At 38.7% G+C, this 13433-nt stretch overlaps 1 protein-coding gene across 9 annotated transcripts in view; it reads left to right on the forward strand.

Annotated features, from left to right (window-relative positions):
• The window catches only part of LOC128862087 (FH1/FH2 domain-containing protein 3), a 228145-nt gene that overhangs the window by 161887 nt on the left and 52825 nt on the right, over positions 1 to 13433 (forward strand). For all 9 annotated transcript variants that reach the window (XM_054100507.1, XM_054100505.1, XM_054100506.1 and 6 more), the window contains one exon: positions 5703 to 5812. In XM_054100507.1, the coding sequence (XP_053956482.1) occupies positions 5703 to 5812 (110 nt within the window). The remainder of the gene's footprint in view (positions 1 to 5702; positions 5813 to 13433) is intronic.

A 13433-nucleotide genomic window follows, 5' to 3' on the forward strand; every position in this document is an offset into this window, starting at 1 on the left:
ACTAAAAGAGAAGTTAGAAAATGTTTTTGCATTGACTTGGACAAATAGTTCTTGAAGTGAAACTTCTTAGGCGTCGATGGATGACCGAGAATGGAGAGTAAAGTTTCAAGGCCATGCAACGTTTTGAGCATTTTCGTTCCGTGAGAGAGAAAAAAGATATAACGTAGAGGAAAAGAGGGAGAAAGCTATACCTTATATATATCTTAGATACACTTTAGGCTATTTACGTCTACCTTTTTTGTTTTTAATATTCTAAATTGTGCAGCGCCGTCGCGACTAAAAGAATCATGGTTGCTGCGGCTGCGTCTACGAATGTATTTTGTTTTTGTAGTCGCTAGGCTTAGATTTTGGGCTTGGACGACATACGCATATTGAGGCATGAAGTGAATACGCTGTCTTTTCGTTGTGTTCTAGAACATTTTGGAATGCCTGATGCCAAAGCGGCCTTCGCGGTGCGCTTGCTGCTGCTTTTGCGTCAATCAAAGTATTTTGTTTTTGTAAGTGTAATATTCGGAATATAGACTGGTGGAAGACAAAAGTACACGGAAGCAAGAAGGGAGCGCTGTGCTCGCTCATACATGCATGTATGTTTGAACGGGCATTAACGTAGTTACATATGAATACAATTATTTTGTAGGAAGTTTAGAAGGCCAGTAGGCATTTGTGTATGTTTCCTGCCTGATTTCGGAGGACTGAATTCACATCTACGCTGTTTTCGTTCTGGTTCTGGGATAGTTTCTTGTTCGTGGGGGCGTTGTGTAAAACGCTGAATGATAAATCCAACCTCCGAGACAATTAAGGAAGATGCCGAAGATTTAACGAAATGTTTCCATTTTATATTCTGCTCCATATGCAAAGTCCAGTTATTATATGAGCATTTATGGGATATAAAATCCAAAAAAAATTGATATATGTAAAATAATTTGAAAACAGTCGCGAGAATTTTTATTTTTTTTTTATTTTATTGTGATTTAAACTACTGAAGTGAATCATCATTAGCCACTTTTTGACGCTTGGCAAATCGAACCTAAAATATCCTAAACAATGTTATGTGAGAAAAGCATCAAAACATTGCTGTTCGACAAAGATTATTTTTTCAAATAATAATTTTGAAAATATTTAGTAGCGCTCATTGGCTTTTTGTTTCTTTTATTCTTCATTTAACATAATAAAGTATATACTCTTTAGAAACATTAAATTTATGAGCAATTTGATTCCAATGTTTTTCTCTTGTGGGATCTTTGCTTTGAATTTTTGTTTCTAATCTGAATAATATCTAAATATTTGTTTAGAATTTATTAGTTAATTCATTAGTTTTCCATTTATGAAGGAAATAACTTATTTGTAACTATATATTGTATGTATCTGAATATATAAATAGAGAATGGTTTAATATATTCTGCCAATTATATCAATTCTCTGCCGTTCAACGAAAAAAAGGCTAGGAATGAATTTCAATTTTTTGAATGAATTGTGTCTTAACCAGATTTATAGTTGTCGCTATTTCGCTTCGCCTGTATATTGCGTTATTTGCACTTTGTCTGGTTGGGATTTTGTTTTGTTCGTATAATGGCCTATCTGGATTTTTAAAAATTGCCTGAATTATGTCTTGTTGGGTGCTGCCATATATACATATCCTCTTATATGTACGCGTAATTCTTGTATGTATAAATGCATATAAATACTTCCCTTTTGTATTGCCAGAAGTCGTTATGTGCGAGTCCTGCGCAAGTGAGTTGTATTTAATCAGTTGTCTACCTTTGTGTTTCTACGTTGTCATCGTCACATAGTGGGAACGGCAAGGTGTGTCCACTTCAGAATAGTTTTTACTATAAATAAATATCTGCGTATCAAAAAATGTGATGAGTGAGATACATACAATTCAAGGAGGGCATTTCCATTGTCATTAAATAATTTTTCTATTCTGCTCGCCTGTGTTAAAGCTGGAAATGGGTGTGGTTTGAGAGCTTCTAGCCGCCACAGTGGTCGAATGCGGTTGTGCATGACACATCTGCGAAAAGTCTGTCGTACGATGCCTTCTGGGAACATGAAATATCAAATTGATTGGGAAGAAAATGTGGTTTGCTAATAACGGTCATCTCCTGTCTGTAAGCTCTAACTCCGGAAGTGCATAAATCATTTATGAGACACATTTGTCTAAACTGTAAAAATAGCATGATATTAAATGTATTTCTTTTTTTCTTTCTTTAGGACAAATCTTTATGATTTTTTTGTACGAGGGTCGTTTGAAACGTCTGCGCAAAGTCAGAGAGACGGAACCACTAACGCATATCAAGACTATATTTAGTTGGTAGCATCTTTTGGAAGAACTCGCACTAAGTTTCAGCCGGATCGGTCTGTTTATTTGTGTGCTGGCATTGCTTTGAATCGAGGAAGCCGAGTATTTCCTAAATTAATGGAAATAGGGTTCCAACTGGATTCACATCCCTCTATTCTCCAGACTTTGGTATATCTTAGAGTGAGTTCTGTTGAAGCAAAGCTTTTCTTCATGTCCGAAAATCCATGTTGACTTGTCCAGCTTTGTAGAATTGCCCTTCTTTGAGGTATAGAAAACTAAAAAGTTTCCTTATTAAATACTCCTTATTCAGAAAGTTCATAATACAAGTTTATTCTTTAGCGATTTTAGTGATTTTAGCGCCTTCAAAGTACTCTCCATCAACTGCGACGCACTTATGCCAGCGTTTGCTCCAACTCTCGAAACATTTCTGAAACTCTATTTTCGGCCACCTTGAATTTTTCCATTACTTCCTTTCGGCTGTTGAAACACGTCACCCGTAGGGGTTTTTGTTGAAACTCCATCGGACAGTTAAAATCGCGGGGAGCTATATCAGGTGTATTCGATGGCTGTTGATTGATATTTGTTTCGTTCTTCGCAAAAATTAACGGATAAAGATGGCACTGTGCGACTGTGCGTTATCATGTTGCAAAATCCGCAAGTCGGTTTCCCACAAATCCTTTTTTGTTTGTTGGCGAATCGCTTCACGTCGCCCGAATAAGAGCCCTTATTAACTATCTCACCTTATCGCTTAAATTCGTGGTGTAGAATATCGCTGTACTCCATAATCCATAAGAAGCGTGTTCATCGATTTCCTTTTTTACTGAAAACGAGTGGTTTTCTTGATCTTAGTTCATTTGGAGCTCTCCACTCACTCGCCTGATATCTGGATTGCGTGTCGGACTCATAAACCCACATCTCGTATCCAGTAATGATTCGTTTGATGAGTGTTCTGTCAAAGGCAGTCTTAGAAATCATGTCTTTGAAAATATCAAAGCGGTCCCATTTTTGTATGAAACTCTGGTCCTTTAGAACTAATTTTGCGCAAACAAAATTATTAACTACAATATCCTGAGCGGAGCAAGTCTTCAACCAGCTCTTTCATGGTTGAAATGGGGATTCTTGATCAACTTTTCTTTCACTTTATTGATGCCATCCTCGATGGACTCACGAACTCTTTTGAAGCGTTCATATCGCCCTTAAACAGTTTCCCAATATTTTTAAGATTTTTAAATTTTTAAAACTATAAAGATTTACTCAAGCGGTGTAACTTTTACAAATGCTAAGCAATGGTGCTAACATTTTGATAGGAATGTTAATCACAGATGTGGCAACTTAACAAAAAGAAACAGAGTTGAAATGAGTTGACTCAGAGCGTCACCTGACGGTTGTTCTGGGAACTTTTTGATCAAGGTAGTAGTTTGCCATGTCTTCTTAGAATTTGAGTCAGGAAATTAATTAGTTGGGCCTTGGTCAAATATGGTCTCTCTTTCAGTTCTTTCTTACTTTTTCGCCAATCCAGTTGCATATCAAAACTTAGAGTGCTTTAAAAACTTCATATCGAGATTATTCAAGTGAAGTTCGTTTTTCATAATCAAATGGAGTGGAGTAAACGAATGAATGCACAACCCTATTAGAAACTTATCGTTGGCTTCCGCGCTTGGCTTGGGAACCACCACATGATTGCCCCTGCCAATAAAGCGAATGCAAAAACCTCGGATGTCCAGCGCAAACGACTATCAACTTTCTGCTTAGAAAAAAGGTTAACACATTCTTCCCTGGTGCCAATAAAAATAATTGTTATAAAAGTATTTTCTTCACGCTTCACTGTTTTTGTTTCAAGTTCATTGTTTATGTGGTTAGTTCATTAGAACACATTAACGCCTTTCAAATATGCGCCGGCCAACGCTTTAGCAGAGCAAACAACAATTTTCCAATTACTGCGCCAGCAACTTAGGCGAACCATTACAGTTTTTGCCCTGCTATTTCGAATTTTTTATTTTGTTCAGGCATACAAACATACATACGTACATATCTACATAAACATTGACGTATCTGATGTGGAATGTGCACCGTGAAAATTCTTAATGGGCAGAATTTTCTCACATTAGTGTTGTAGCGTCGCGGCTCATTGCATGGAAGCGCCAAACATTGGTCGATTACACGTAATTTGTACTGCACCTCCTCAGCTGTGATTTTGTTGCACTGAAAATAAAAACGTGGCAATTAGCATTAGTTTTAACGGCTGCCAACCACCAGCAAAGCAGCGAGCCAAGCGCGTAAGTGAAGTGAAAGAAACGAAAGCCAAGGCAAGAGCTTCTGAAATAAGCCAAGAACGCACATACATACATACATATGCAATCTATGTATATATGTATGTGTGCGTATATTCCATGAAGAATACATACTTGCAAACAAAAATGAAAGGAAGGTAAGAATTTCCAAACGAGAAGTCAAAACGACATGCATTTAGTGGTTGAAGGAAAGTCATGGCAATGGACCTGGCAGATGGCAGGTGGCAGTCAACGAAGAATCGTGTCAGCGCTTTTCATTTCTCCTCCAATTAATTGATGTCCTCAATTAAAAATGCAATGCACGTTGGAACGTAGCACATCGGCGAGCGGTGCATGTCCCGGCAGTGGGCAAAAGAGAAAAGTAGGTGACCCATCATCATTAAGCATCATCAACTAGCGCAGAGCTGCCTGCCGTGAGGTGGTCGTCGTGTTCGACGAAGCAAAGCTTTCAATGCGAATACAGTGATCGGCATAGCATCAGCAGCTGCATCGTAAAAGCGGCAGACATGATTTTATTTTTAAATGCATACACAACCATCACATCACCACATCATACATTACATCAATCGCGAGCCATTCGATCCCAGCATGACGCTTCAGACATTCCATAAAACACAATTTATGCACTAGCAAATCAGCGGCAATAGCCGCGAATCGATTGGATTGAGTGATAGAACTGCCATTGTCGGCCAGCTATGTTGCCGCTGCTGCTGCTGCTAACGGTGCTACCAACTTACGATCGCCTCAGCTGCTGGCACTTGCGCCACTTTTACTTAATGAGAATGTGAATGGCATTGCAAGCAGCGTTGTGAGCCAACTGATTGCGATATAAAGGATGCAGGTATATATGTATGTGTGCATGTATGTGTGGATGGTTGGAAAATGCGAAGTGTAGCCACAAACCAGTCTATAACTTACTTTCATACGAATCGTCGTCGTAATTAACGCATCGACACATCAAGCGGAATGAATGCCACTTGATTTATTTATATGCATTTTCTTCTTCTCTCTGCCACTTTGCGAGTGCATTAGTAGATTTTCTTATCTCGTTCGCTCCATTAACCACATTCCTGGCACTAATCGATCAATTGTATTCCCTTTCTTCATTGCAGATTGATGATGCAGCCATACAGGTGTACAAAGATGGTGACTATGGCGCCTATCTGGATTTGGAATCCTCCCTTGCTGAGCAGGCGGAAGAAATTGAAGGTCTCAATTCTAGGTGAGTTCGCTAGCACATACACACACACGCGCAGTTAATCCGCATACCATAAGTAGAATCTAAGAAAACTATGCATTTGTGCGCTTAAATGCCATTGGTGAATCTGAAACTTGAGCAACTAACGTCTATTGTTCTAATTTATTTAATATTTTAGGTAAATATTATTGCAATTTCTTGTAAGTTTCCTCACAAATGAGCATTCATGTTGGCGTTCGAATAGTGGGTGGTGTTTTATGTCATTCAAGTTTTGCAAATTTCACACCTACATACAACTTTTCTTTGAAATTAAGTCGTTTGTGACTTTTGTGGCAGAAACAACTTTATTCATTTAATACGTGGTATATATGTCAGTAATAAATGAAGTGCTCCTTTAGAACGGTTTAATTAAGAGTATTACTCACCTGCGCTCTGTTGAAGTTTTTTTATTTCGTTTTTATTTGTGTAAAACAATGCCAAACGGGTTCTTAGTGTCATGATTACTCACAAAACTGTAATTTTTCCTATGCATATATCATAGAAGTAGCTATGAATGTAGCATTAGAAATATAGTAATTTGCTAACAAGCGCAAACTTGATGCTTAGCTTGCGTAAGCTTCAGTTATAGTGTTCCCACCCCATTGCACGCATAGCTGAGCTGGTGTTAGAGCGGTATGAGGGTAAGAGAGAGCTCTCAAGTGCATTTATTTGTGATTATTGAATTTCCTAAGCAAATTTCTCCATGCAATTCTCCACAGCGTAGGCTGTGATCTCGAGACTATATTTTTTTTCGTAACAAAACAACAACCGCGTCTCACAGAACCCAACATTGCAGATGATGGTCGCCTGCTATCTTGAGACATTTAAAATAACTAAGAAATAAGTATCGCGAGTGACAGTTTTTGTCTTAAGTACCAGATTTTATGCCGCAATATTTTAACTGTTAAATGGAATACAACGAAAATAATAGATTGAAGTCGAACTCAAAATGCAGTTTTGCATACCCGATAAACCAAAAATACAGAATCTTATGTAATTACAGGGGGAAATGTTAGAAAGTAGTAGCTTCGAATGAACATTCCGAAGTTGAGAGTGGTTTTGATTGGACCGGCGACATATGGTAGGCTCCATGAATAAACAAAACAAAAGGAAGAGGAAATATTTTTTTTGTGAAGAACAAGAGTAGGTGAAAGCAATAGACACTACCATACACAAGAAATTATGCAGACACACACGCACTGCATCGGAAGATGCCATCTTCTAGATGCGAAACTCCTTTCCTCGTGATAGCGCTTTCAAAATAGGCATTTTTTATAATTTTTGTCAGCGTTGCAACGCCAGAAGAAACCTTCACTGGATATTTTTTAAAGAAAAATTGGGAATTTTCAGTTTCCACAACCCCATTAAGCTATACGAACGCGCCTTACCGAAGTTAGGACTAGGTATTCGGTTCCCCTGTAGGCAAGCAAATAAATTTGATTTAAATGAAATTAAATCCCTGATACCCATAGTTTCATTCGGAAGGAAATTTGATGTCAATTTACAATGGAGCAATCCAGAATGCATTCAGAGAATTTTGAAGGATATTTTCTTACCGGATGGTACTTAAACGATAGTAATAAGTATCACTATGCTATGGGGTTAATGCCAATTGTTTTCCAAACGGAAATTTTTGCCATCCTGAAAGTAGCCGAATGGATAATCGAGAGGAGATGTTGCGGGAAACAGATTGGAGTTTTCAGTGACAGTCAGACTGCACTGAAGGCCCTGGAGAACGCGAAGCAAACCTCGAAGATTGTTCAAGAATGTTTCAAGCTTAATACTGTCGCAAGACAAAACAGGCTTGTACTTATATGGGTTCCGAGACACTCTGGTGTTCAAGGAGTTGTGCAACCGTGGATCAGCGGTTCCCCAACAGAGACCAGAGCCAATAATCGGAATCAGTTCCGTAGAAATCATGAATTGGATCATCGATTATGTATGCAATTTACGTAAAGTGCGATAGTCCAGTCTAGAATGCTGCAGAACTGCAAAGTGTTCTGTGACAAGTCCGAACAGAAAACTGTCAAACTTTCTACTAAAACTTGGAAGGAAAGACGTTCGGTTGATGGTCAGCATATGACCACCACTGGAATCATTCAGGACCTGATGTGCCGGTCTTACTTGGAGAAGGCGCATAGCTCTGAGCATTTTCGCTGTTAGTGTCTAGGGTTTGCTAGAGAACAGCTACGCATTTTGGGTTCCGATGTCGAGAGAATGAGTAATATTCGTTCTCTAAAACTGGAGGATATTTACAGAAAAACCTGGAAAATTCTCACATGACTAACTACCTTTGTCTCTGTGTCTATTCTTGTCTGTCTCTTTCTCTGATACTTTTCTTCTTTCCTCCTTGACTATATACCCCCTTTCCAAAGCTCTAAATATAATGGCTTTTTTAGCCTGAGTCATTGAGGGGCCACTAAATCTGTTGGTGCTTCTTGACTCATCTTTTTCAAATTTCAATCAAAATTTTAGCACAAAATTGATGAAGAACATAATTATAAAGAAATAACATAAGAAGTGGGTAAAAGAAATAAATTTGTAAAACAACAAACAAATTAACAATTATAACTTTTAATTTTGTATAGCTTAGAAAACAAAATTATTAAAAATATCACAAAATAAAGGCATTACAATTCAATTTTAATACAATTATCTCCTTCGCCTCACATGGAAAACTAAAAGCTTGTTGACCCAAGACTCTTCCTCGCACCCACTTTTTATGTACTTTTTTCCTTGTTGAAAAAACAGTTTTTCCATATCATTCATTGGCTTAAAACATAAACCTTGGACGAACTTGAATATTTAAATTTTTAAATTGCCTACTTATGGCACCTATTTTAAATTTTTCATTTATTGAAAATACATAGCTTATTCATATTTTGAAATAGAATAAACGTATGGCAGCTCGCGTCCCTGTAAGCATTGAAACGAGAATAAAAAAACAGATACGTGCATTTTTTATACCCATATTAACGTATTTATATATATATGTACATATGTACTTGTGATTAATATTGGACCACCCTTCAGATAGAAACGGAATACATTTCCCTGGAATCAGCATTTTACAGTTTGCTCAGAATCTTACTCATTTGTCCACTCAAACTCACACACACACACATACAATACACACATGCTTAAATATATACGAGAATGCAAAAAAATACTTAGAATTCAAAACCACTTCAGTTTTGGGTATCAAATAAATGGCGTTAGACAGTGCGGCCACAGTCACCACTGCCGTCATTGTCAGCACAATTAATCAACAACTGAATGAATCTTTGTGGCTTAGGTAAATCAATAGCGACATGAACATGTAACGGGTGCGCCAAACTTACAGAGTGCTTCGGCTGTGAAATCATTTCTAGCCAATAGGCTTATTTTAAACTCAGTGAAGTAAAATAAACCAAATTGTCATACAAGGTGGTGCAAAATTAAGCTCCCCATCGGAAGATTTATAATTTTTCCAAATAGCGCCATCAATCATATTGGACACCCGAACAGACAAGCAGTGGAGGCCGAACAGTCAAAATAAGTCACTCAAATAAAGTCAATCAAAATCATTTTTTCTTTTTAGTCAAAAACAAAATGGAATTCATTTTGCGCCACCTTAGAAGCACGCGAAATCCGTAAAGGACTATCGAGACCTTCTCAAGAAGAAGAGGCTTGATTGGATCGATAACCACTTACGCGATTTTGGCCGAAGTTGGTAAAGTGCGCCAGTTGTTTCGTTTTGGTGATAACCGGCGTAACCAAGTGAAACCCAGTTCTTCTCCACCTGATCTTTCCGACGTAGCAGAGGCGTTCTTCTTCCTCTGCTACCACCAGCTGGTACCGCATCGAATACTTTGTATCCATTTGGACGGCATGACCCAGCCAACGAAGTCGCTGGACCTTTATTCCCTGCACTACATGTATGTCGACTTAAAGCTCATACAGCGCATTCTCCCATCGCCTATGATATTCGGCATCGCCAACGTGATATTCGTCTTGTGCAGAATCTTTTACTCAAACACTTCAAGGGACGCCTCATCGGATATTGATATCGTCCACGCTTCTGCGTCATACGAGAGGACGAGCATGATGAGAGTCTTATAAAATGTTAGTTTCGCTTGGCGAGAGAGGACTTTACTACTCAATTGCCTATGTACTCCAAGGTAGCACTTGCTAGCAAGAGAGATTCTCTGCTGGATTTCAAAGCTGACATTAATATAGGTGCTGATTCCTAATAGACGAAGTCTCTTGCAACCTCGAAATCATAACTGTCAAACTATGTAAATCGAGATCTCTTTAAAACGTTTGACAAGATATGCGTTGGCGGGCATCATTGGCTCGTACTTTGCTAAAAACGCTAAAAACGGAGTCAACTCTACCGTCAGTGATGAGCGCCATAAGTAAAAATACGCGACTTTTTGCTTACTCACTTACAAACAGATCTTATGAGTGCAAAAGGATTACGGTACGATGATGGCATATATAGCGCGAGCATCCTTCGCTCACTAATGGGTCGAAATTTTAGTGATCAGATCAACTTAGGAAATGGTTTCATCAATTGGCCGCCCAGATTATGTGATCAGATCAACTCAAGAATGATAGATTTACAAGGTTTGCTCTTTAAAAATGGTGAAAAAGGAAATTGTGAGATGAATTTCGATTGCCACGTTACTTGGAAATTCTGAATTCCCGCGATCTGATGAATTCTGCGAGATCATTTCGCACGTATTCACACACTCGTCCAATCAGTCGTTGTTTAGATATCAGCGAAGCGATATTGGGTTAATATTTTTCGTATATCCGCAGCATAATCTTATTGGTTTTGTAAACACATCCCAAGTGACGGCAGCTCATCAGCTGATTCTGTCAGATTCGCTGAGAGCCGGTTAACGTTCCATTATTGAGCACATCTTCTCAATTGTTTTCACCATGAGATCAACTCAAGAAATGGATCCCTCAATTGGCCGCCTAGATTATGCGATTTTCTTCTTTGGACCACTTTTTATGAGGACACGCCGAGGCACTGAACCTTGCTGTGTAGCCAGCTACAATTGGCGACTTTTATGCAAGATAAATTGATATAAAATTGGGTAGTCTCCATTAAATGCAGTCCGAATATGTCGGAAATTATTTATGAATACTCAAAACTATGTATTTGTAAGTCAATGAAGTCGAGGTATGTTTGTGGTAAAAGAAACTTATATAGCCTGAAAAATACACCCTTTACAGGTATGAATGTGAATAGGAATAAATACAATAGAAACCACATAGGGTAGCCTGTTTATCTACTGATAAGAATTTGTTTGCCAAACTGCGCAAAAAGTTCAAGCTAAGTCATATTGCGAATTCTCCAATAATAAGGCAATGCATTCATACAAATTTACATATACACACACACAAAGTGTACGGTTACTTTTCATATACTAAATAAGCTAATTTTAAATTGTGATGTGAAAGCTAAAAATCTTATCAAATATAAGCGCAGAACGGGCATACCGACACCAATAACAATGAATCAATGCATTGCGTCTGCGAGTGGACCATGCCCACTTTGCAAGATACGATAAGTGGCACTCAAACGCACTTCATTCCGCATTCCGCAGTCCTCCTTTCCACAATCAACTTTGATTATTTTCATGATTAACACACCGATTCCTATAAAACAGCCAATGCGTCTGGCCAAGTTAGAAAGTGTGCAACAAAAACAGATTTATTGTTCATAGCCCGCAGGTATTCGGTGAATGTGCGCAGTTATCGAGTTGGCGAATTTTTTTCTGTATTATTTTATACCATCTTATTTTTCTGTTTTGAAGAAAGTCATTGCCGATACTTGAGTACTCGTATTTATAGCAATTGTTGTTTTTGCTGCTTATGCACAATTTCTCCCTTCCTCTGCCTCGACCTCCGCCTCGCTCTCAGCTGCTATTGATGCTCTTGCTTGCTCTTGTGGATTTTTATATTATTTTTATTTTGGTTTTACGGTTTAAGAAATGGCGAAGAAATTTGCCAGAACTGTCGAAAGTTGGCGATAAAAAGATAAGTAAGTGCATGCATACTTACATATGTTTATGTGTGTGTGTGTGTGTACATACTCGTATGTGCAATTCAATGTGCACTCCTTGGCGGCAGTGTGCCAGTCCGCCAGCTAAAGTTTTGAATGGCTAAATTTCACTTTCCGTTCTCTTTGCTTTCGAAGCCAGACAAACGAACGGACAGTCGGTCGATGGAAAAGAGTTACCGCTACTATCGGGCAAGACGGAGACAGGGCGAACGCAATTTACCTTGAACCCATTATGCTGCTGTTGCTGTTGCTCCTCGCTTGCATTTGGGCTTTCAAACACATGTGCAGCCACACAGACACGCAGACATTGCGGATGTCTACAAGACAGCGGGATCTTCTAGTCGAATGTTAAGACCCTGGCGATAGGTTGAAGCAGGAAGCATTCATTTCGGGTTTTTCAACATTGCATGCCAGCCCAACAGCAGTAGCGGGTAAGAAGAGCAGCTGTGCAACCCATGAAAGAAGAGGAGGCGAGCTCCAACTGGCTAAATGGCTGCCTGCGTGTGTTCCCGCCGCTCGATACCACTGAATGGTAATGTGGCACTGGCTGCGGTTTCAAGTTGACATTCGATGATGAACAGCATGGCTTTGCATTGTTGGGTCTCACTGGGTTTCTGGGGCACATTAAAAGCTTTTTTCTCTCTTTTCGAGAAACGAAGAATTCATGCATTGATGTGTGGGTGTTTACTGTGTTTATGGCCAATCGCGGACAATGCAGCATCAGCAAGTTGCATGTGGACATTCGCAGTTCACTCGCCGGTTCTGCAAAGCAATTATGCGCCTTCTTGGCATTTCACTGGATTATTTGTGGCAACTGAAAGCGCAGCGGAAGACAAGGTTGCTGGGGATAGCAAAAGAAAAGCGATCGAATTTTAATAACTGCCGAGTGACTGCAAAATAATAATTAGTTGGTAAAAGTGTTTGCGCTTGGAATTAATTACCAGCTGACACAATTTTCACTTCCTTTAAATATGAGCAGGTAACGGGAGAAATGAGGTGAACTTACTTTGAAGTGAAATTTAGTAGCTTATTTAAATGTATTTTTTCAATAAATCTTGAGTCCAATGAAGGTTTGGACTGATGGATGACATTAATGGTTAAAAAAAATATATTGCAAAAAATAGCCAACAGAATTTTAACTATGAACCGGCACCGGACATTTTTGCTTAAGAATTGATATTACTTTTCTTACACAGGGTGCATTGTTATGACCGTTTATTTTAAGATTTAAAAGTTAAACAAAAATCTTTATCGATTTTCTGAAATATTCTGGTGTTTTACAGTAAAGGGGCGGCATCATCATAATTATTGGGGTGACGGTCGGAGTTGAACTTTAGTCTTCTTTAATAACTTCGGCCAAGAATATCGATCCGTTGCAAATATCCTCCAGCTTTTCAGTCCAAAGATCTTGGCGTCGTCAAGTATCAATCCTGGTTTTCCTTGGGCCACCCTTTTATAAGGCACATACAGCTTACTTTGATCTTACTGTAAATATTTTTTGCTATTTCGTTTGGGGCCATCCTCCGAACATGTCCAGTCCGTTTAAGA

Source organism: Anastrepha ludens, chromosome 4, assembly GCF_028408465.1.
Source record: "Anastrepha ludens isolate Willacy chromosome 4, idAnaLude1.1, whole genome shotgun sequence".
NCBI lineage: Eukaryota > Metazoa > Arthropoda > Insecta > Diptera > Tephritidae > Anastrepha > Anastrepha ludens.